This window comes from Aedes aegypti, chromosome 2 (assembly GCF_002204515.2).
Source record: "Aedes aegypti strain LVP_AGWG chromosome 2, AaegL5.0 Primary Assembly, whole genome shotgun sequence".
Classification (NCBI taxonomy): Eukaryota; Metazoa; Arthropoda; class Insecta; order Diptera; family Culicidae; genus Aedes; species Aedes aegypti.
In genome coordinates this window covers 288,509,421-288,533,200 of record NC_035108.1, presented here as the reverse complement: position 1 = coordinate 288,533,200, position 23,780 = coordinate 288,509,421, and the positions used below count along the sequence as shown (strand labels likewise).

At 37.9% G+C, this 23,780-nt stretch overlaps 4 protein-coding genes across 13 annotated transcripts in view; 3 read left to right on the top strand and 1 right to left on the bottom strand.

The window, feature by feature from the left end:
• LOC5565359 (probable serine/threonine-protein kinase DDB_G0268078) overlaps nt 1–4,357 on the top strand; it is a 58,736-nt gene extending 54,379 nt beyond the window's left edge. For all 10 annotated transcript variants that reach the window (XM_021845296.1, XM_021845295.1, XM_021845292.1 and 7 more), the window contains exons 7-8: nt 3,800–3,909; nt 3,972–4,357. In XM_021845296.1, coding sequence (XP_021700988.1) covers nt 3,800–3,909; nt 3,972–4,048 — 187 coding nt within the window. In that variant the 3' untranslated portion in view covers nt 4,049–4,357. The remainder of the gene's footprint in view (nt 1–3,799; nt 3,910–3,971) is intronic.
• LOC5565375 (cuticle protein 8) lies at nt 907–2,529 on the bottom strand. Its single transcript, XM_001649666.2, has 2 exons — nt 1,762–2,529; nt 907–1,690 (listed from the first exon to the last, which is right to left on the bottom strand). Exons 1-2 carry the CDS (start codon nt 1,771–1,773, stop codon nt 1,010–1,012), a joined length of 693 nt encoding a protein of 230 aa, XP_001649716.1. The 5' UTR covers nt 1,774–2,529; the 3' UTR covers nt 907–1,009.
• A 158-nt stretch (nt 4,358–4,515) lies between the features above and the next one.
• Nucleotides 4,516–5,880, top strand: LOC5565358 (cuticle protein 8). The gene is made up of 2 exons (XM_001649665.2): nt 4,516–4,873; nt 5,148–5,880. Exons 1-2 carry the CDS (start codon nt 4,862–4,864, stop codon nt 5,772–5,774), a joined length of 639 nt encoding a protein of 212 aa, XP_001649715.1. The 5' UTR covers nt 4,516–4,861; the 3' UTR covers nt 5,775–5,880.
• Nucleotides 5,881–17,636: 11,756 nt separating this feature from the next.
• Nucleotides 17,637–19,161, top strand: LOC110676635 (larval cuticle protein A2B-like). The gene is made up of 2 exons (XM_021845287.1): nt 17,637–18,406; nt 18,463–19,161. The coding sequence occupies exons 1-2, from the start codon at nt 18,395–18,397 to the stop codon at nt 19,078–19,080; spliced, it is 630 nt and encodes a 209-aa protein (XP_021700979.1). The 5' UTR covers nt 17,637–18,394; the 3' UTR covers nt 19,081–19,161.
• The last annotated feature ends 4,619 nt before the right edge of the window (nt 19,162–23,780 follow it).

Below are 23,780 nucleotides of genomic sequence, written 5' to 3'. Positions count from 1 at the left end.
TAGTCGTGACTCAACTTGAAGCCTCCGTGTAATCCCTCAGAGGCAGCAAAAGTTGAACTGGTGGTGAATTCGCCAAGAAAGTTGTGTGACTATAGACGGGGATACGTGGTGGTCGACGAGGTCGTTTATCTGGAATCCTTGCTGACGGCTGTTACGGTAGCCGTGGAATATGTAGGCGCATCATCAGTGGAGTCGGGCCTAATATGTGCTTCAGAAGAAGCTGCGGTCGAAAAAGATTCATCTCCGTAAAAAAGGCACCATGTTCAAAACGCTCATAATAGTTCCTTATGGGCATGAAACATAGATTATGCTCGAGGAAGACCTGCAGGCTCTTGGGGTTTTCAAACTCCAAGTGCTTAGGACGATCTTCGGCGGGGTACAAGAAAACGGTGCGTGGCGACAAGAGATGGTCCATGAGCTCGCCCATCTCTACGGCGAACTCAGTATCCAGAAGGTGACCAAAGCTAGAAGCATACGATGGACATGATGCAAGCAGGATGGACAGCAACCCTGGAAAGATGGTGTTCGCTTCAGATCCGGTTGGTACAAGTAGGCGTTGACAGCAGCGAGTTAGAGGGGAGATCGGGAGCAGAATCGAAGAAGGAGAGAAGCGTCCACGATCTGAGCATTGTGGCGTGAAATGGTTGATTCAGTGTTATCTGTTTGGATGATAACTAAATAAATTTTCAATATTCAAGAAGCAATTGGCCCATTTCGAAGGAATCTAGAACATTTTTTTTTGGTTCTGTTTGATCGGATCCACTTGGGCTGTGTATAACGAGGCTCCCTTTGTTTAGGTGATCCCTTCAATAATTATTTCTGGGATTATATCAAGATTTCTTAGAATCAAATCTCAACTGATTGTAGATTTCAAACTTAAGTCAAAGTTGATAAAATTAACAGTTCTACGTTGATCACAACAATTATAAAGTTTATTTAATAAACATTTTGCTAGAATAATTCGTCAGGTTCGATGGGATAGTTTTTGATTTGGTCTGAAAGCAGCACTTCAGTAATGACCATAGAGACCACTGGCATAATGTCCATCGTGATGACTGTAGTGAGCAACTGGAGCAACATGCGAGATGGTTGCATGGGACACTGGAGCTACATGATGGGTGCTGTGGGAGTGGACAATTGGAGCTTGATGGTGCGAAACGTGAGCAACAACTGGAGCAGTATGTTGGTGAGAGTAGGAAGCATGATGCACCGGAGCCACGGCATGGGTAGCAATATGCAATGGCTGGGCAATAACCTTGTGCACGGGTTGGGCGACCTTGACGTGAGTTGGTTCACGACGGACAACAGCATTGAATCCGGAGTGATGATCGGCATGGTAGTCCACAATACGGTGGTGGCCATCGGAATCGAGAAGGCTGTATTGTCCGTGCACTTCATCTCCGTGACGGGTCTCGTGCTGGCTCTTGATATCTCCGGTGTGTTCATCATGAACAGCATACGAGAACTCGTAGTTGGCTGGAGCGTGGTGCTCGACTTCCTTCACGAGGGTGTGATGGACTGGAGCAGCGTGAATGGCGGCCACGTGGTGAACTGGAGCGGCATGGACAGCAGCTACATGATGAACTGGAGCAGCATGATGGTGCTGGATTGTTTGATGAGATGATGCATAGCCATGAGGGGCAATGACTCCAGCATTGGCTGCAGCAAGAAGGGTCGCAAAAAGGACAAACTGTTGAAAATGTAAAGAAAATTAATTTTCAATGAGTGAATTAAAATTAAAAATGGTATGCTTGAAATTACTTTGAATGCCATTTTCCGTTCCTTTGTAAGATAGTTGTTGTTCTCTATAAATGAGAATGATTGCCAGACGAATCGACTTCGGTTTTTATAGTAATCAATGATTCCAAAACTCTTAATCGAATCCGTCGACCGAGAGGGGTGTGATCAACTTTCTCTACATCCCAAAATTTAAGCCACTCGTCAACCGAGGAAGTACATGTAGCCTTGGTTTTGTTGTGATAATGCTCTGTAGGATAGCCTCAGCTACTAATTGTGTTTTCTTGGTTGTACATAAAAAGATTCTAGATATGCTCGAAAGTCATTTTTTTCAGATTGAATTCGCCGGATTTCCTTGAGCTGAAATTCACAAAGTTTTTCATTCCACTTTTTGCTATATCCGAATCGTGTGGCGTACCTCCGTTAATTTATATTGCAAGTGGTGGAGCAATAATTCTGAACCGGTTAACTGCATCTCACTCACGAGTGGTTCATTATCTGTAAGCGGTGTAGAAAAACGCCGCACTGCGTTTTTTTTTATATATCTAATTTTTACAAAACTTTTTATCAAAAACATAAACCGAGTTCATCAGGAATGTATACAGAAATCTAATGATAATTTTCCATAATACCGAGTCAACTAAAGCATTCTGAAAACTTTATTAACTAATTGAAACAAAATAACAAATGATATTTAATTGATTGATTGATTCTTTATTAAGGGGAAATTCAGCCCGAGGCTGGTTCATCCCCGCGATGATTTTTAAAGTCTTTATGAATTGAATCAACTAATGAGCATATCGGTTTTTAGCCATTTTTGTTTAAATTCAATTATGCCATATGCATAAAGGTTCATAATTTTAATTCAAAGTATCATTTGTAAGATATTTTTGGGTGCTCTTCTACAATTGTACAGTTTATCTGGCGGTGAAGAGTTTAATTGGGAATTCATTTACTAGGTGGCGCTAATAGGGGCCTTCCTTGGCCGTGTGTTTAGAGTCCGTGGCTACAAAGCACAGCCATGCTGAAGGTGTCTGCGTTAGGGTACTAGTCTAGTACACGACACTGAAGACAACCTTACAGTTGAAGTAGAAATACCCGTCTCTGTCAAAGGATACAAATTCTAGTGGAATTAAATGATATTGTACTAAATTCAGTTTTTTGGTTATTGATATATTTTTGTTAGCACCACCTAGCGGATGAATTCCCAATCAGACTCTTCGCCGTCAGATATCCCTTGATCTGCCGAACTGCTTTGCCGAAGATTTCAACTTTCTAGCTGGAAAGTAATTTAAGATATAGACAATTGGTTAGAATTTGTCACTAGCGCCACCTAGCTGAAAAATTCTCAATCAGACTGTTCACCGACAGAAAGCTGAACAGCTTTGCTGAAGTAGTGTTGGTTCCGTCTTTCACCCGTTGGTCCACCCTTTTAACTCTAACTTTGGATGTTGAAATATGCGAACTGACTGTCTTCTTCTTCTTCTATTTTTCTTGGCATTACGTTCTTACCGGGACAGATCTGCTTTTCAGCTTAGTGTTCAATGAGCACTTCCACAGTTACTAACTGAGAGCTTTCTTTGCCAAAGTTGCCATTTTCACATTCGTTTATCATGTGACAGGTACGATGATACTCTATGCCCAGGAAAGTCAAGGAAATTGAAAAAAAAAACATCTTTTTAGTCAAACCGTGATTGCTTTCGAACTCGTGATTAGATAAATCGTTCCAATATATAAGCGAAAATTCGCGTTATGACTGACGAGCTGCGGAAATTTAATTCCAACCGGTCCATAAATAACTGAGATCTAAGCCTCGAAAATTGACCATTTTGTATGGAGAATCGAAAAAGATGCCAATGTGTTGTAGAATAGTGTAGTTGTGAGTTATTTGTTCCAGTTCGGGTAATGTTCTTGCAGGGATATTTTAAAAGAAAATTAATCAAGTCCAGAACAAACTATTTCGCTTGACACCAACTATTTTCTAAATAACAAATCAATCCATCAAAATATCGAAAAATAAAATGTTGTATATTTTTCTTTTACGAATTATTGTCCATTACAGTTTTGCTGCGGGAAACGAGTTCAATGGCGTTAATGCTTCATTCAAACTGTTTCCCTGGGAAGATGCTCCTCGTAATGTTCCGGATAAGAAACAGTGGGTTCCGGACAGTGGTGAGTAACGATTAACAATTGGCTGGGTAGCATAGATCATTGTAATGCAAAATTTATTTCAGGAGTTCTAACCTACGTTGGTCCTAGTGGAGATGGCAAGGGACGACCAGATTGGGCAGCCAAATATCTTAGCAAGTAGAACTGCATATAGTAGTAATAGACGATAGGACATAGTTATTTTGGTTGTCAAAATGAAGCGCTATATGTTCACAGCAGATGTTAACTTTAATGTTATGGTAGTGAGAGGAAATAGAAAACAAAATCAAACATACAAATCTGTGATAGATCAGTGCGTTGCCTAGAATGGTCGTATTATTTCATGTTGACCGTACGCACTCAAGAGATTTCAGAAGAAATACTCTTTGCAGGCGTTATTAAATTCTGATGTACTGTTCAAGTGTAAAATGCTGGAAATAAACCTATATGATGCGATATAAACGTTTAAAAATGGGATTACCTTGATGCATTATCCTTGTCTGATTGGATGCGATTGAATTGAAGGTCGCTGTAATTCGAGCTCAACAAAATGATGCAGGTTCGCGGTTGATCTAGAATTGATGTCGCTGTCTGTGGTTTTTCGATCTGTCTTCGATGCGGAGCAACCAACTGCTGGCTGCTCGATTTAATGCAACCGGTTTATTTCTTGCAAGTATGCAGACAAGCATGTCTCAAAATAAGTTCCGAGGGGTGGTAAATTGCGCAGTGCAAGTGGATGATAGATAAAATGGAAATCCGAAAATAATTTTCGCGGGTGTGTTTTGAAGGCTGGTGTGGGGGCTCGTGTGTTTTTTGCAGAGAAAGTTGAACGCCGTCACCAAGGGCACCTGGACACTGTTATGGGGTGTGAATTTCGTTAAGGAAAATTCTTGCTTCTGGTGGTATAAAAGTGGTGAAATCGTTATCCTTAGCATCATTCAACAAGAATAAGTTCTCCGGTAAAGACAGCTTCAAAATGGCATTCAAAGTAAGTACTCAAGGAAGTGTTACTTGCGTATGCATATACCCAACCAGTTTATGTATGATTTTAATACAATACTGTTTGAAAACCTTGCAAATGTTGTATAAGATTGTTAAAAATACCATATTTTTTAATATATATTTTAAAATTTTTTAACATATTTTTTAAAATCTTACATATTTTGATTTAAATCCATATTTTTCTTGTATATCTGACAATATTATACAGTTTTAGTCTGTGTTGTTTTGGGTAAGCTATTCTAACTGTTTATTCTTTTCAGTTTGTTCTGTTGGCAACCCTGATCGCTGCTGCCAGCGCTGGATTAATTCCAGAGCATGGATATGCTTCTTCACACCAAACCATCCAACATCACCATTCTGCTCCAGTTCATCATGTTGCTGCTGTCCATGCTGCTCCCGTTCATCACGTGGCTGCCATTCATGCTGCTCCAGTCCATCACGCTATTGTGAAGGAAGTCGAGCACCACGCCCCAGCCAACTACGAATTCTCGTATTCCGTCCATGACGAACACACCGGAGATATCAAGAGCCAGCACGAGACCCGTCACGGAGATGAAGTCCATGGACAATACAGTCTGATCGATTCCGATGGTCACCACCGTATTGTGGACTACCATGCTGATCATCACTCCGGATTCAACGCCGTTGTTCGTCGTGAACCAACTCACGTCAAGGTCGCCCAACCCGTGCACAAGGTCATTGCCCAGCCAGTGCATATTGCTACCCATGCCGTGGCTCCAGTGCATCATGCTACCATTTCCCATCATCATGCTGCTCCAGTTGCTCATATCTCCCATATTGCTGCTCCAATTGCCCACAGCGCCCACCAAACCGCTTCTGTGACGCATCATGGACTCTCGCATTATAGCACAGGTCATCATTATTAGATTGAATCTTCCATGCATTTACCCAGTCCCACAATGTAGATAATGAAATAGGCAATTTCTCTGCTTTGTATAGTACAAATAAAGACAATTCATATGAGAAATCATACATTGAATGTAGCATTTCAGTTTATCGAAGACTTAGGGAGGAATTTGTAGGAAAAATGGTTTCTAGAGAAATTTCAGCGAGCATTTCAGGAAGGTTTGAAAGCAATCATAAAGGAAATGCTAATGATAAACTATAACCCAATAAACACACGATCGTATAGGAAAGGGCACAAGAGTACAAATGGGTAGGCGCTATACGTTCATTTTGCATGCAGTCTCATGGCACATGTTTGTATATCCCTTCCACTTATGTACTCTTATACGCCATCCTATACGAGTTTGTGTTTATTGGGAAGAAGATTATGAACAATAGGGTCCTAAAGCCCTGTCCCAATTTTAGTGCCAAACGCTTAAGTTTAGGCCAAAAACACAGGTTTACTCAATTTTCTAATGTTTTCCGTTGGTTTGAGCCCAAAAAAACTTGTTTAAAGATTTTGTCACACCCCTTGGCTTAAACTCAAATTTTGGGTGTATTTTGTTTTCCGTGTCCCTTCCGAAATGTCAGATAGGAACAACCCCAGTGTTAAAACTGAAACCCCTGTGGTGTTTTTGTCGACTAAGCGAACGTCAAACATGATCTTAAGTGTCAAGGTTCATTTATGGACCCAATTTTTAAATTAAAGTTTAAACATGATATAGCCCTTATTTGAGCGGGAAAAATTGCTAAAGTAATTGCAGTAAGATGCTCTTTCGTGTTATTGAATAAAAACAAGATTTCATTTAAAATTTTAGGACCCAATTACCGAGGAACTTAACATTACATATACTTTGCAATTGGATTGAATGGACAAATGGTCGGTGTTCAGACAGACCGGACTAGATGATATTTTGGTGTTTCAAAGATACGTTGAGGCCTCCATAAATTCTGTTTTTTTTTCGATGCTATTTAGATACATACAGTGCTGTTCTGAATAATAGCAGCGCATGTCGATTTTCATACAAAATGTTCAACTTTGACATGCTGTAGTTTTGTTCCCTTTCAAGCAATCGAGTTGAAATTTTCTCCACAGAACTACAAATATGCGCAATTTTGTAAACACAAAATTTCAAAATTTTCTAAGCCCCTGCCGAAAAGTGAGATACTAGGTGAAATTCTTCAAAAAATAGCAGTTTTAAAAATTTGAATTTCGGCTTGAAATTATAGTTTAAAATTGTATATTACTTATCATTGGAACAATCTCCTCCTACTTATCAAACCTACACCTAAACCGAAAATGTTTAAAATATTTGTAGAAGAAAATTTTTAAAATGAAAAATTGCTATTTTTTTGAAAAATTTCACCTAGTGTCTCACTTTTCGGCAGGGACTCAGAAAAAACTGAAAATTTGTAGTTACAAAATTGATCATATTTGTAGTTCTGTGGAGAAAATTTCAGCTCGATTGCTTGAAAGGGAACAAAACTACAGCATGTCAAAGTTGAGCATTTTGTATGAAAATCGACATGCGCTGCTATTATTCAGAACAGCACTGTATGTATCATCAAATAGATAGGGAGAAGTGAAAAAGTGCGCCATCCGTTGGTAGTGTTCGATCCTTCGACCTTCACCCCACTAACCCAATATCCTTTCCATGACAACTGTGGAGAAGCAGAGGTGATCTTGGTCTCTAGTAACAACGGTTATCGAACTAACATTCCTTTCCTTCCCCGATGACCGTAAGGACGTGGCCGGCGCCGTTATTGACTTTTAAAATTTGAGCTTTCGATTTGTGCACATTGAAGAATGGTAAGCTAATCCCAAGCTCCTTTCATTTAATCTCTCTGTGCAACTTCGATTGTTCTGGTCAATCACGGAGTAGCAACTACGAATTGTACGGTCATCTTTGCTTATGCTTATTATTATGTACCATCTAATATATAGGTTCCATTATTACAGCACGTATAGTAAATATTTTGACACTTCGAATGCCTGGAGTACGTTTTCCTGAAACCTGGGAGGGAGGCACAGATACTACACACGAAATATAGAACAACGTTTGTTTGAACTGCAAGATAGCTCCAGTTTGCCAAAAACAATCAAGGCAGGCTTGGGAAAAATCGCTAGTTTTCTTTTGTTGTGTACTTTGGATCTTTCCTGACCATCATGGAAAAAGGGCCGCAGTTTTCTCTGCACTTAATATTCATTTTCATTGGAAAAAGTTAAACTATGCGTTTTTCAATGCTTTATATTCAATCAGATTGAAAGGTGCTCACGTGACATTACTTTCATTGTGTGCACGAATTGATTTTCATTCGATTTTTGTCACGTTTGATGAAATGCGAAAATGTGTTTTAATCGGTTACGCGCTTTTTCCATGTTAGTCCAATGTTTGAGATCTGGGCTCACAGTGACAGTTCGAGACAGCGGAATACCGGCTGTCGTAGTGAGCATTACATAAATTTTGTATTGGTTTCTCCCTCCCAGCCTGAAACCATTTAAAAAACACTTGGTCCAGTCTGTCTGAACATCGACCAAATAGAAGTGAAATTTTGCGAAAAAGTTACACGTCTTCTCGGTAAGAATCGATCTAACGTTTCCCTGCTCGTTAGATAGGTGCGCGTTACCCATACGCCACAAATGTTAACCTGAATTCGATTTCAGCTCAATAATGACGTGGTCCTCTATTGCAAAGTTTAACTTCAGTTTGCAACTTTTTCGCAAAAATTCATTTTAACCAATACTTAATCATCCAAATGCCAAGTTTATATAATGTTCGATTTTTCTGTAGTTGCTTGAAACTTCCACTCGACTGGCTATCATAATTAACAAGTAGGTTTAAGGAGATTTCTGAACGATAAAATCCTGATGATATTTTAAAATGGAGTTTCGAAACAGTCACTGAATTATCTCTTGAAGAATTTTAAGAGCATTCGCTGTTAACTTTCGTCTGTCACACCTCGTCATAACAGCCAACGGAGAGAAAATGTTCCGGCAGATTTGAGTCCATCCAGATGTCCTTAAATTTCAATAAATCTTCCGGCGTGGAAATTCGTTGGAATCGATCCGCACGTACTAGCTAAAAACCGCCACCTAAGCGTTACGAGTATAAAATCAATTAGCCAATGATGCATGTTATCGTTTCCTTCTGGTGGTGCTAATGATATTCAAAGACACGTTATAGGGACAAAATGTCGAAAGACAAAACGTCGAAGAGACAAAACAACGAAAGCAGTCAGTTTTCTAACGAAGGTTTCTGATAACAAGCGTTGCTAAGGAAAAAAGCGGTTGTGATGCGGGCAGAATTGGAAACAGCCAAATTTACAATTTCTATCATAGTAAGTGTGGAAATAAATTTCATAAATACCGTTTTGATTCATATTCCGAACACTTAAGGCCAACAGTGACTTCAAATGCATCTGGCAGGCATAAATTAGCTGATATTTTTGAATATTTTAATTTCTTTGCAAACCCAACTGTCAGCTGTGTGGCGTGCTGATAAAAATGTTTATTTGAACTTGTTTAGTATTGTTTTTACGTAAAAGTATGGAACAACATTTTGATTCAAATGCCGAACACTGTGTTCATGCTGTCTCAAATTCCAAACACCTTGATTCAAATTCCGAACAGCGCGAATAAATTGTATTCAAACGAATAATTCTGCAAATGGAATTATCTGAGCTAGTATTACTGACCTCGAATTAAACAATCATCACTACTCCCGAGCTATAAAATACATTTTAAGATGTTAAAATTGAATTGCAATTAAGTATCTTTACCTGCTTATTTGATGACATATTTCAGCGAAACATTTCAGCCAAATCGCCATACAAAAACTGAGTGTTCGGAATATGAGTCTGTTCGGAATTTGAGACAAAACGGTATGTCAGAAGAAGCAGCTTAAGAAGCAAATGGAAATTGAAACATTAGGTAGGGTAATTGATCCATTAGTTGTGGCTGTTCCTATAGTTGCGGTAGTGCCATTTACCCTGATGTTATTGAATTAGCTGCAGATTCGACACCGCCAATCGAAGTTTTGGCTTATTGATACACGATATAGCCGAACATCGTTCAAATTGCTTCAAAATTGATAAAACACCACTTAAACTGCATAAACTTTCCTCATTTGTACCAATAGTTGCGGTAAAGTGTTCCTATAGTGGAGGATTCCATAAGAAAACAACGGATACCGCAATTGTAGGAAACTAAATTAAAAATTTACCTCCACTAAAGGAACAGCGCATCAATAGTGGAGGTATTATTTTTTACTGACATGCCGATGGTTACTGCGATGAAATTAGTTCTCTCATTAAGTAAATGGTCGTTACTTCTCATTACAACAATAATAAGTGCAATTATTGCACTACTAGAATTTTGAGGAGTTAAATAAAGTCGAACCGTGCTTAGTACCTCCACTATTGGAACATTTACCCTATGCAGAAGTGAATACATAAACCAGTCAACCATCATGTTGAGGGATATATGTTCGTGGATTTGTAATACCTTCAGCAGCGCATTCCGCAGAACCCTGCGATGAAACATCGTGTCCTATTCTTTCAGTAGAAGCCTTCGCCTTAGAATGCTAATGTCGCAACTGTTCGTGTGACCAACATCTAGTTTGCCACGCTCTGACAGCTTGAGTACCTGGTCCATAAGTGAAAAATCAACTTATACTACCAAAAATAAAACATTCTCATTACGCGTGGTAAAGATGAACAAATTATGGGTGAATTTATGAAAAAAATCCACGTGCTCGGTCACCAAGTGGCTCGGTAGCTTAGTTGGTAAAGCGCTCGTCTAGCAAACAAGAGTCCTGGGTTCAAATCCCAGCCAAGCACGTGGATTTTTTTTTCATAATTTCACCCATAATTTGTCCATCTTTACCACGCATTATGAATTAATTTATTTAATAACCATGCGGATTGGATTACCGAACCTTCTCTAACCTTCTCTACAATATGACATTAAACAAACAATCAAAAGTTTCAATAAGGCCCCATCCATTTATTACGTAACGCTAAAATTGAATTTTTTTAACCCCCTCCCCCCTCCGTAACGCTTTTTGTATGAAAAATTTCGAATATTTGTGTGAGCCGTAACGCTTGAGCTTACTCCCCCCCTCCCCCTAGAGCGTTACGTAATTTGTGGATGCCGCCTAATAAATAGTATTGAAATAATTAGGTTTTGTGATAACAGCGCCACTAGCGTTCTACAACTTATATTTCTATTATTCTTTCCCAATAAATCCAAACTTTTTAAACTCTTTCTTAACAAACTCTCCTTATCCAGAGACTAAAACTTCCTTGAACTCTTGTTTTTTCCTTTCGCCTTCACCTGTCACAAACAATTAATTCATTTAATTTTATTGAAACAACGTGAAATCTTCAATGCATGCCTGTCGATTGGATACTAAATGACTAATAATATATTGTTGTTGTACAAATTAATTGGTTTTGTTTCTCTTCATGTTCCGTACATTTATTATATGTGCGATTGTAACAATAGTGTTTGTAGTTCACGTTGTTCAACTGATCGATTAACGTACAATAATTTCAATGACTTAATTTAATTTGCATGTTTAACTAATGTAGGCCTTCTTTAGCCGAGTGGTTAGTAACATGAGTCCGCGGCTACAAAGCAAAGCCATGCTGAAGGTGTCTGGGTTCGATTCCCGATCGGTCCAGGATCTTTTCGTAATTGAAATTTCCTTGACTTCCCTGGGCATAAAGTATCATCGTACCTGTCACACGATATACGAATGTGAAAATGGCAAATTTGACAAAGAACACTTATTATCTGTGAAAGTGCTCATAAGAACACTACGCTGAGAAGCAGGTTCTGTCCCAGTGAGGACGTTAATGCCAAGAAGAAGAAGAAGAAGAAGAAGAAGATATTTAACTAATGCAAAGTAATGTGAACTAATTACTAACAACTAACACATGATTGTTGTCAATTAGTGAATTCTTTATTCTTCAAAAACTTTTTCATTCTTTTATCGAATAAGTACAATTGAATCGATTGAAACAGATATTCAGGATATCATACCATGCCCACACAGTTACGGATCACCCACAGTTACGGATCATTTTGGCGTTCAACTTCGGATATCTCACTCAAAACAAAAACGTTGACGAAAAACATATATTTTTCCATGTCATACTACCGTAAGGACGCCATTCACCGCTCATTTAACAGCGTTTCAACACATTAAATCCTGTCAAAAATCGGTTTTTCGATATTTTTGCAACTTTTTGCGCTAGACGCAAGATAACACATTTGTTTTTGTGGGAAAGAAGTTGAAATGTGAACAACGTTCAATGGTACTGAATAACTTGTCTGTCAATGATACATGTGTAGGGTGCCATTCACCGTTCATCCTAAGTATGAAGCTCTGTATACACAACTAGTTGGAATTAATTTACTTTCATTGGTTGGTTGTTATCTTTGTACTATAGTACAACAACATATTAAAGCGTGGCAGCTAAGAAGAATTTTTCGATCTGCCATAATAAAATCATTGTTCAACTCATGTTTACCGCCTTAAACAGCCTAAAATTATTTTTTATAAATAGTATATAAAATTAAATCATATGAATTTCATTCTGATACAATCCATTCTGGTATACTAATACATGTTGATGTCTTTTATTGCGAAAATTAGTTCAGGTTATTCAAAATAATTCAATGAGCGGTGAATGGAGCATGAGCGGTGAATGGCGTCCTTACGGTATTTGTCTTCTACCATTGTAATGATAAGCACAATATTCAATCGCTATATAACGGTGTTTTTGACAAATGATTAGTTGGTACCACACAGCTATCATTATATGGTCGTTTTCTGTAAGCAGTGCCGTCAGCATTCATAAGCTCCCACAGGTGGTAAAATTCAAATGTCATTGCATAAATCATGCTCGTTAGCTTCGATTTAGTATGAATTCATCTTTAGAAAACATTTTTCTTGATTATTGATTCTAAATACCGAATATTAGCACTTCTAACTAGTGATCCATAATATGAGCCAGGTAATGATTGTTTACCACGGTTATGAATCACTTCCAAAGAATGTAGATTTCTGCCATTTTAAGCATTGGATTCGACATTTTCAGACAATAGCACTAAGTATAAAACTCATTAAACATCAAGGTTTGTGAATTTCATGTTTTAGCGGACAAAAATGGGTGAAAAACTTGTTGTGGAGCGAAAACAGTTCATGTCTCAGTTACTACAACGCAGTAGGTATCACAAAAAATGCATTTTACCATTGTTTCCAGCTCTTACACTGCTATTTTTGCAGTAATATGTGACGCATTGTTAAGATTCGCCAAGTCATGCAATACAGATGCAACGAGTTGAAAATTTCTTGATTTTGCGCACTGCTCCGTATTATGTCACAATTGGATCCATAATATAAAAATTGATTTGTAATATGGTTTTCAGAAACAGATACAATTTTTAATTTTTATGCAAGCCTAGGTAAATATTACACTCAAAATAGTTTACTAACCAAAGTTCCAATTTGAAACGAGCAAAGCACGAATTGAACTTTTAACACCTGTACTCCCAACCCCCCTCAGAGAGTCGGAAGTGAAACTTTGACCATGCATATCTGTGGCATTTTTGAAACGATTTTCAAAATTTTTTCGGCGGTGGAACCGGATACTATTTCAGATTGATGTTCGTTTCTTAGTTTTTGAAGTAGATGCGTCTACCCAAAGTTTTTAAGGTGACACATCTCGGAATCCAAACATGGCAGGCACAATGGCCGGCTTGTGCCCCTACTCACGATTTCAAAGGCACTAATCTGCTGAAATAATGAACGTACAAGGTCAATCTTCTTATTTTAAGCTTTCTGCTAGTGCACAAAGCTAAAATAGAAATTTCACTGTAGTTTGATGCTTCTTTCGCGAGATTTGTGCCTTCGAAGTTTTGGTACACTATTGAAATATGATTCCAAGCTGTTTCACCTTAAGCAATAGGCACTTCCTAGTTTTTTGAAAAAGGTTTTTTTTCACAAACTCAACGATAGAATAAAATTTTAATTTTTGAACCCTTTGCCTGTAACTCAAAATTCAATGCGATGACATATAGTTTTTTCGACGTTAAATTTATTGTGAAAGTCAAGTGCACATGTTTGAGTAAAAAAAATAATTTTAATAACACTCAAAATTTATTTTACCCAGAAAACGACACAAAAAACGTATTTCCTGAACTTTTTTGTCTTAAATTAAAATTGAAGGCTATGACGTGTATGAATTTATTTGCAGGGGTCAAATGAATGTTGTACAGCCATAAAATATTTGTTTGGCTACACTCAAAATTGTTTTTACCTAAATAACATAATAAACAACATATTTCCGGAGATTGTTCGCCTGTAAATAAGAATGTAGTTTCTTCGGCATGAATTTTCTTGTTAATGAAATGGATGGTACAGTCGAAACACCATAAGCTAATCTTACATAGCAAGTATTTTGGCTTGAATTTTGTTTACTAAATTTTTATTCAAAGCTGTGACATTTTACAAAAAATGCACAGAAAAAACATTGCTAATTATGTCAGTATTGGATCGGCCAAAGTTGACAACTGATGCATCATTAGAACCGTATTCTTTGAAGAGCACTCGCTAAAATTTGGGGAAACAAACTGAATACTTTCCAAAATCAATGAACCAGTCATTTAAGTTATTGTGCAAAAGTTTGAGTTCACCTGAGCCGTACGCATATCATTTTCGTCAATTATTCTGACATTTTCAACCGATTTTAAAAGTTCATAGCTTATTATAACGCAAATTATAATACGTACATGACTGACAAGAGATTTTACAGAATTTAAGTGTTTTAAGTTAGTTCTAATGAACTCCAACTATGATACACCATTCTGAGAGTTGAACCCAAACTTTTGCACGATGACTTGAATGACTATTTTATAAATAATAAATAATTTTCAGATTTTCCCGCCGAACTTTCACAAGTGCTCCTTAAAGAATATAAGATTACGGTTCCAATGACGCAAAAATTTGACATTTAGGTCGATAGGATCGAAGAAAATCAGCCATTTTTTTTAAGTGTGTTGTTCGAAGAATGTCACAACCGTAAGTAAATATTTAGTAAATAAAATTAAAAAAAATGTGTTTGTCAAAATACCTACAATGTAAGCATGTTATTCGAATGCGCAATAGAGAGTTTTAATTAGATGTGTAATCACAGAGATATGGACAAAACACTTTTGTATGTTTTTTAGGGGGTGAATCGAAACTTTTGCACGGGAGTGTTCATTACGGCGGTTCAAAAGTTTGAAAATCCAATCTCCCATGTCTTCCTTACCATTCTTACCATTAGAATAGTGTTCTATGAAATTTTAAGCTTTCTAGGTGGTGTTTTAAAGGAGCCTCAAAGACGATGTAGGTTTATATGGAAACTACTATGGAGATATTTTGAAAAATGTTCCAAACACATTATTACTGGATGTAAGTACAACATTATCATTCCATAGTAAAAACTCATTCTTCAAACCATAATAAAGAAATTTGATTAATAGAGAAATACAATCAGACGGATAGGAGAAGAGATATTCATGAGTTTGTTTGCTATTATTTAGCTTCAAGAGGGATTATAGTCCGGCAAACATCTACAAACATCCCAAACAAATTTAGCTCAAAATGGATTTATTTCTTCAGTAATATCTTCCATTAAGGGTTGAAGAATGAGTTTTCACTATGGGATGATAAGTTTGTACCTACATTACAGTACTAACATGTTTGGAACATTTCTCAAAATTTCTCCATAGTAATTTTCATATAAACCTAAAATGTCATTGGGCCACCTTTAAATCACCACCAAAAAAGCTGAAAATCCCAAAGGATACTATTTTTAGAATTGTACCCCGTTGGGCATAAGGTCGTTTTCCATAATAGCCGTTTGGCATAATGGCTGCTTGGCATAATGATTGACTTAGAATGAATATCGGCATTTTCGAAGCTTTTACGGAGACCAACACCACCGAGCCCATAGCAAAAACTATTGGTAAGTTCCAGGGTTCTAAATTATCGTATCAATGATGCGAAATCTACGATTTTTCGCACGTAAGGATAATGCTTTTTCGCTTCCTCACGTGAATATCTTTTTTCGCTCACACTTATTTTCCCTAGAGTTACGATGGAGGATAACCGAAAATTATTCCACTCCGGGGATAATTTCTTTATCACCCCATCACAAATTTTCGCTCACCAACTTCTCCCGAGAATTATGACTATGTGGATAAACAAAAACTGGTTCCGCCGACGGGATTCGAACCTACAACATTGCTAAAAACAGCCGCGATGCGTGCACGCTATCCATGCTACCATATCAACTTGACGAAAGTAGCAGTTAATTTGATGCATAAAAGCAACTGCTGCTTGTGGCGATGGACACATGAAAAGTTCTCCATGGAGAGGAGAATGATAAAATAAAATTCTCACAGCTGTGGAGTTGTGCCATTATCTATTTTCGCTTTGTTTTGTAGACGGATAATTTCACAAGGCAGCTTTTCGCTGAAAGTTGTGGTGATGGAGAAATCCATTATCGAGAGCGTGAGTGAGAATTCGGAAGCTTGGTAGGTTCTCAACAAGCGTGGTGTTCGTTCAGAGATATTCCAAACTATGAATGTCAAAATTGTTGTGACATTAGAAAGCATAACTAAATAAAACTCGTGACGCATTCCAGATCATATAGTCTATGTATATATATATGTCTATGAGCCTGTTGCGATATACATATTTCAAAAAAGTTAATTAGCAAAGAAAGTTCGCAGTTATTAATAAATGGAATGCTCATAGAATATTTCACCTGCAGATCAATCTGTCACAGTTTGGACGTAACACTTGAAGAAAATTACTAGCTAAAATAAGTGAAAATTTATTTGCAAAATATTAAAAGCTCTTATCCAAAGATCTATTATTGCAGGATAATGCAAAAATTGCCTTCATACGAGAGCAGGGGTTCTGAAACTAGTCATGCGTGCCTCCCTAGAGATCATTCAAAAATTTCGTTTTCGGAAAATATAATTTCCCACAAAAAAAATATATTCTCAGAAAATTTCAAAATATCAGGTTATTTTTATTAAAAGTTACATTGATTGGAATTTTGAAATGGGTTGATAAAGATCCAATTTCCTTACTAAGGCAAAAAGAGCTCCATTGTTCGTTTTGCCTCAAGGGTGCAAGTTTTCAGATTTTTCCACAACAAATTTGCAAATGCTCTTTAAAGAACATAAGATTACGATTGTAATGCTGCACTACAGTTAGTGACAAAAGTAAGTAACCAAATGTTGTTTTTCTATACAAAATGCCCAAGTTTGAGGCTTTGTATCTCAATTCCTGGTTGTCCGAATTGGCTTAAATTTGAATAACGAACTACAAATAACCTGAAATTGGGCATTTTGTATTTAAAACAGCATTTGGTTACTAACTTTTTTTCACTGACTTTAGTTAGTAGTTTAGCATTTCGGTCGATCCAGTATTGAAAATATTTGACAAGTTCTTTCAGTGTAATTTTTGAATAACGTCCAAACTTCAATTGAAAATTTAGTTAACAATCTTCAAACAAGTTTTTGTTTAATTCATTTATTTTCGAATGAGCCAAAGAGAGTATCTATAAGACTTGTTATCCCAGAGAGAGATAAGGCCAAAACACGTTATATGTTTTTACGGGGTGACCTTAAACTTTTGCACGGACTTGTACTTGAAGACTATTAAAGTTTTGAAGCTTTAAATTCGATAATTATTTGCTAATGACGTTAATGTAATGATAATGTCCATGTTTTACTGAATTTACTGAACATAAAAAAAGAGAGTATAAATTCTATATTTTAACCGACCCACGACTCTAAGTGTGCACTTGGCAGCTATTGCTTGTTATCAAGCAGTTTGACTACCGATTGCATTGATTCAATAGGAACTGGAGCAACATTTGACAACTGCTAGATAAAAGCGAGCACTTTGCTCTGTAAAGCAAACAACTTTACGATTCTCGTCGGTGGTCGGTTGGTTGGCTGATCAAGTGTCGAATTACATTTGGTGACACCGGCAACGAGCGCCGATCGTTGGCGACATCTTGTTTGATCGAGTGAAAATGTAGCAGAAATAAGATATAACTGGTTCAATCGTATTGGCGGAATTCGACCAGACCCAGGCTTAAAACCGTAAGGATATTAATAACTTTGATTTGTCTGCGCATTGCTCAGCGCGAAACGGTGTCAATGGTCTGGTTGTTCTTGCAGCTACAAGACTACCACGCATTCGGCTAGAAGCTGATCTACGCAGTTACTCATTAGTCGAAGCGCTGGCTGGAAGAACTCGATTTTTTAAGGGTGACTTTTTTGTGCAAACTTTTCCCCACCGTGACCATTCTTGATGAACCCAGCGTGTGGAAACTGGTCACACCTTTGGTGGTTGGCGATGTTTTGCAGAAGCGGAAAAGCTTGCACTGCTTACCTTTGGTTTTTAGTATATAAACTAAGTTGCATTTGAAGAAAAATCATAGTACGCTGAGTGCCTTCAAAGTAGAACGACAAGTGATAGACATACGATTACAATTTTAAAAGTTTCGGCAGTGAACGTTGAAGATGGCTTTCAAAGTAAATTTGGAATAGTGGAGGCGTTGAAAATATCACTAATATTCTTTTTTCCACAGTTTATTCTAGTTGTATCCTTAGTAGCAGCTGTGCATGCTTTGCCACAGCATGGATATGCATCATCTCATCAAAGCATTCAGTTTCATACAGCGCACGCAGCTCCGGTGCATCACGTTGCTGCTATACATGCTGCACCTATCCAACACGCCATCGTGAAGCAAGTTGAACATCATGCTCCTGCAAACTACGAATTCTCTTACTCTGTTCACGATGGCCACACCGGTGATATCAAGAGCCAGCACGAGACTCGACACGGAGATGAAGTTCGTGGTCAATACACCCTCCTGGATGCCGATGGTCATCACCGGATTGTCGATTACCATGCTGATCACCATAATGGATTCAACGCTGTAGTCCGGCGGGAGCCAACTAACGTGAAAATTGCCCAGCCTGTGCATAAGGTCATTGCTCAGCCAATTCATGTTGCTGCTGTTGCTCATCATCATGCTGCTCCTGTTTCGCATGCCAGTATCTCCCATCACGTGGCTCCAATTGCTCACGTTGCGCATATCGCTCCAGTGGCGCATGCCAGTATTGCGCATTATGCTCCAGCTGCCGCCTACCAGAGTCATGGTGGTCATCATGCTACCAGTCATATTACTCATCACCATTTCTAATAAGTTGTGTTAGATTGTTTTCACGGGACCTGATTGAAGAACGTGCAAGAAGTGAGAAGTATAGTCTATTTTAAAACAGTATTTTTCTAGTTTTATTTTTCTGCTATGACTGACATCTTCATTTATTCAGATCCTGATTATCTTTCGAATGTTCCATAACTATTATGTCGCCAGTATTATGTCGCCTTACTTAGCCGAGTGGTTGGAGTCCGCGGCTACAAAACAGAGTTATTCTGAAGGTTTCTGGGTTCGATTCCCGTTCGGTCTAGGATCTTTTCGTTATGTAAATTTGCTTGAGTCTCTTGGTATAAAGAATCATCGTACTTGCCACACGATATACTATTGCTAAAATGGCAACTTTGGCAGAGAAAGCTCTCAGATAATAACTGCGGAAGTGCTCATAAGAACACTTATAAGATTCTGTCAATGCAGATTTATGCAAATTTTCAGAAGTCGACAAACTATAGGGTAATTCGCCAATTGTTGAAAGGTCAAAATGCTCTTTAATTGTTGAACACGCCATAAAGAATACACGGGCTGTTCAACAATAGGCCAGGTTTTTAGGCTTTCAACATTAGGCGAATTGCCCTACGTTGTAACAGTTCGTGGATTACTGAGCAGAGATAGTGCAAAACCATGAGTAAATCCACTAAATCATACGTGTTTTTATAGCCTCAAGTTTTAGAACTATGTCCGCAAAACCGGCAAGTTCTTCAATGAACTACCCTTTCGAATAACCTTCCGCTTAAGCGCCAGCTCGGTGAAACCAAACTGCGAAAGGTCGTGTTAAATTACCGTACCCGGCTAGTCCTCTCAGGGCAGGTCAGGTAAAACTACCAAACAAAATGGCAAATACCCAAAACTGAACGAGATTTTAAACAAGGTTTGATAAGAGCTAAGATTTTCACTGATCAACTCAACGAATGACGAGAAATTGTAAGCGAGATATAAACTTTTATCGTCGTTTATTCCCTTCTGATTGGATCCTACTGCCCTAACGTGCACGTTTCGTTAACAATGGCCTAATCTTTACGATCTAACCTGCTATGTTGCTTCCGAAGTATCCAGTCGATTTAGTGTTTTGTAGAACTACGGCGAATAGGCTTCTACAGTTCCAGAGATGCACACGTGGACCTAGCTGCGACTTGGCTGGTCCCCCAAGGAGCTACTCGAAGTGCCACGTGGCGCACGCCTGTCTGGGCGTTGCGATGTCGGCCGGACAAATCTAGCCTGATCTGTGACCAAAGGAAAAAATCTTTGCCTGAAGGTTCTGTGTGTAGCCTCACTGGGCTTAATTGTAGGAGCTGGCCTTACTAGCTTAACACTCGTTGTCGTTTAGTGGGAACCTGATTTTTTCCATTAAAGTTTGTTATCACGTGTTTTCCACACAATCTGTTCAACCAAAGCTTTTAAAACGGTTTTCTAATGAATTCTGGATATCAATCCCTACACTCTGTATATCGGTTTTCTGTGGCACCGGAGTAAACGATCCGAACACTCGAACAAATCTCACAGTTATGATCTAGCTTTCATCAAATCGTATAAGTGAACCTGTGTTGTCACTTCGTAAAAATTGACCACGAATTAAAAGTTAAACGTGTCCTGCTGTGATTTGATAGAAAACATCACACGATGTTGTGCAACAGAGTTTGAAAAAAATAAATACGATTTTAGCGAAGACAACAACTATCAAAAAGGTAGCACCATCCGAACCCGATCTACGGGAGTACTAAATTTCGGCTATATCTTTTTTATGCATTTAGTTTCAGAACCCACCGCTGCACTAGTAGTGGAGGCGTAGCAATCACTTAGTGGTTATAACGTGTTCTAAATTCAGTATCATCGATTTTGGACCTCCTTCCACTATGTGATATCATATCAGTGGCACAACCAAGGGTTTGGGGTCAAGGATCTAGAGAAACAGCTCATCTTCAATTATTTTAGAGAGGCTCTGAGGTAACCAAACTAAATTGTCAACAAACGTTTCTTCAACTTTGGTTCTACTTGTTATTAAAATGCCATGAAAGTGAGGAACAAAAGCGCTGCTAAGAATATACGCAACATTTGATCATCACTTTATACAACTTATACTTTTGTTCAAATACCACGGCTGATGTAAAGCTTTAGTCAAGCAGGCAAATTTATTAATCACCTACAATTGTTTCTTGGGAAGTTATTGAAAAGCGGGTTAAAATTTTTCGAAAATAATGATAAAAATTGAGATTTTAAAAAGGCTTACAATTTCAAGTGCGAAAATATGCGGAAGAATTTTATGCTGTAACTGTTAGATAACATATGTAAGTTTCACAATGTGGTCGAATCTTTGCCGGATATTGTCGTATAAGGTGGGCTTCGTAGCCGTGCGGTTAGTGTCACCAAGGCATTTAGCCGCATCGTGCTAAGGAGTGTGGATTCGATTCCCGCCTCAGGCCGTAAATCTTTTCGACAGGAATGTTTTCCGACTATGCCACTGGGCGTTGCATGCTAGTCCGTTGTCTAGTGTGGTGCTTCCTTCAAAGGGCAAATAGCCCACTGGGAGCATTTAACGTGTAGTGTCTTTTTTAAGGTAACTTTTTCAATACTGAAGTTGAAAAATGACTAAAAGTTTGTTGTTCAAAATTGCCTTGAAAATAAACAAATAAAAAATATTTTTTGGAAAATTTTATGCAGAAGCTCTTCTTGTATTCGTAAACAAAAAGTTCAGTAACAAATATTTGTTTATTTTGGAAAAAAATTTCCACATGGAAACAATAATTTTGATTATACAATATAAAAAAATTAAAACACCATTAAAAATCTGCTTTTTTGAACTCTTATTACATTTTTTTTTAAAGACGTCAATTTTCAATGTAGCCACAACATGCGACATACTATTAGCTATCTTTAAAAAATATAGTGGGGACATAAATCTCAATTTTTCAAAATCGAAATTTGTTCCAGGTGCTCCTCTGTGCGTGGTTCCGATCCTGAGCTGAAAAATCACAACTTTTTGTCTACATATCTGCAATTCGTTCAGGGTCTCTGATTATGACGTCTTTTGCATGTTTCATAAACGTTAACAAAATAACAACTTTTGGGTGAATTAAGGCCGGTGTTTGGAATTCGAAGCGTCTTTACAAATTATCCTGACAATTCCTCCTGCATTCTTCTCCAATCTTTTAGACGAGGTTTTCTCCAGCAGTACATTCAGAGATTATGACAGCAGTTTTGTTTCTGGCAATTTCTTTAGCATTTCCTCAAGCAAAATTCATTCAGGGTTCCGTACAATACTGAAGAATAATGGAAAAAAACTGTAGCAGTTTTTATATAAATTCCTTCAGAAATGCTCTAAGTATTCGTACAAAAACTTCCTCAACGATTCCAATATTTTGTTTTAGGTGTACTCCAATCGGTTTCTGAAAGAAATGCTCAAAGACTTTCCAAGGAGCCATAGACAAAATCCAAAAATCAATTTTTTCATGAGTTTTTTTTAATGTCTTTATTTAGAAACCACGCCTCTCATGCCGAGGACTTGGGATCGTATCCCATTCCCGACATAGTAACTTATAACGTAAAAGTTATACATTAGAGTCCAGAATTATGAGTACTTTGGTGTACATAGTGAAAGCTCTGGCACCAAAATTGACTGGTTTATATTTTTTGTAAATTCTATAAGCGCCAAAATTTTAAATTCAGTCGCCAAAGTAGACAAATTTATGATTTTTGTAAATTATTTTGGCGCCAATAGAGTAACTTCTGGTTCCAAAATGGTTTGATCTATGATTTTTGTAAACTATTTTGTTGCCAATAAAGAAAGGATCATTCTCTACCTGCCGGTGGTGTTGGTTTGGATGCTTATTCATTCATTTGCTTTTATAAAACGAGCTACACAAATGTTTATCAATGGCCTTTAGGGCGTTATCTCAGGTTATGCGAGATTTCATATTTAACGCCGTTGTTGTATTCGTGTTTTTTAAATTATTTGATCAACAAACAAAGGACACAATCTTACCAACCGTTTCTGATGTAGAAGTTATTTGCAATATTACGAGTGATGTGGCTAAGAAATGTTAATGTCACTTCATTGTTGCTGACATCTCTGGGATGGGACAAAGGCATTTCCACATTTTATCTGGGCTGGTTAGCATAGCGAAAGACAATAGGGAAAAGTAAGAAATGGGGACAATGATATCAATCGTTTCAATTTTGAATAATCTGTGAAAGTTAAAGCCATATACAAAGAGTTTAAATAAATATGGTCAAAATGATAGAAGCAACGTCATTGAAACAATTTTGGCTAAGCAGTATTTAGGGAATGAAAAGGGATTGGAAAAAATGCAAAATACTAGGGAAAAAGGCTCACTACCTAGCTCGCTGCGCTCCACGCCTTCTTGTACCAACAGGTTCCGAAGCGAACACCATTTTTGCAGGGTTGCTGTCCAGAATTCTTGCAACATGCCCTGTCCATCGTATCCTTCCAGGTTTGGCCACCTTCTGGATACTGGGTTCGCCGTAGAGTTGGGCGAGCTCACGGTTCATCTTTCACCGCCACTCACCGTTTTCCTGCACACAGCCAAAGATCGTCCTTAGCACCCGACGTTCGAAGACTTCAAGTGCTTGCAGGTCCTCCTCGTGAACAATTACGTTTCAAGTCCGTAGAAGACTACCGGCCTTATGAGCGTTTTGTACATGGTGCATTTGGTGCGGATGTGAATCTTTTT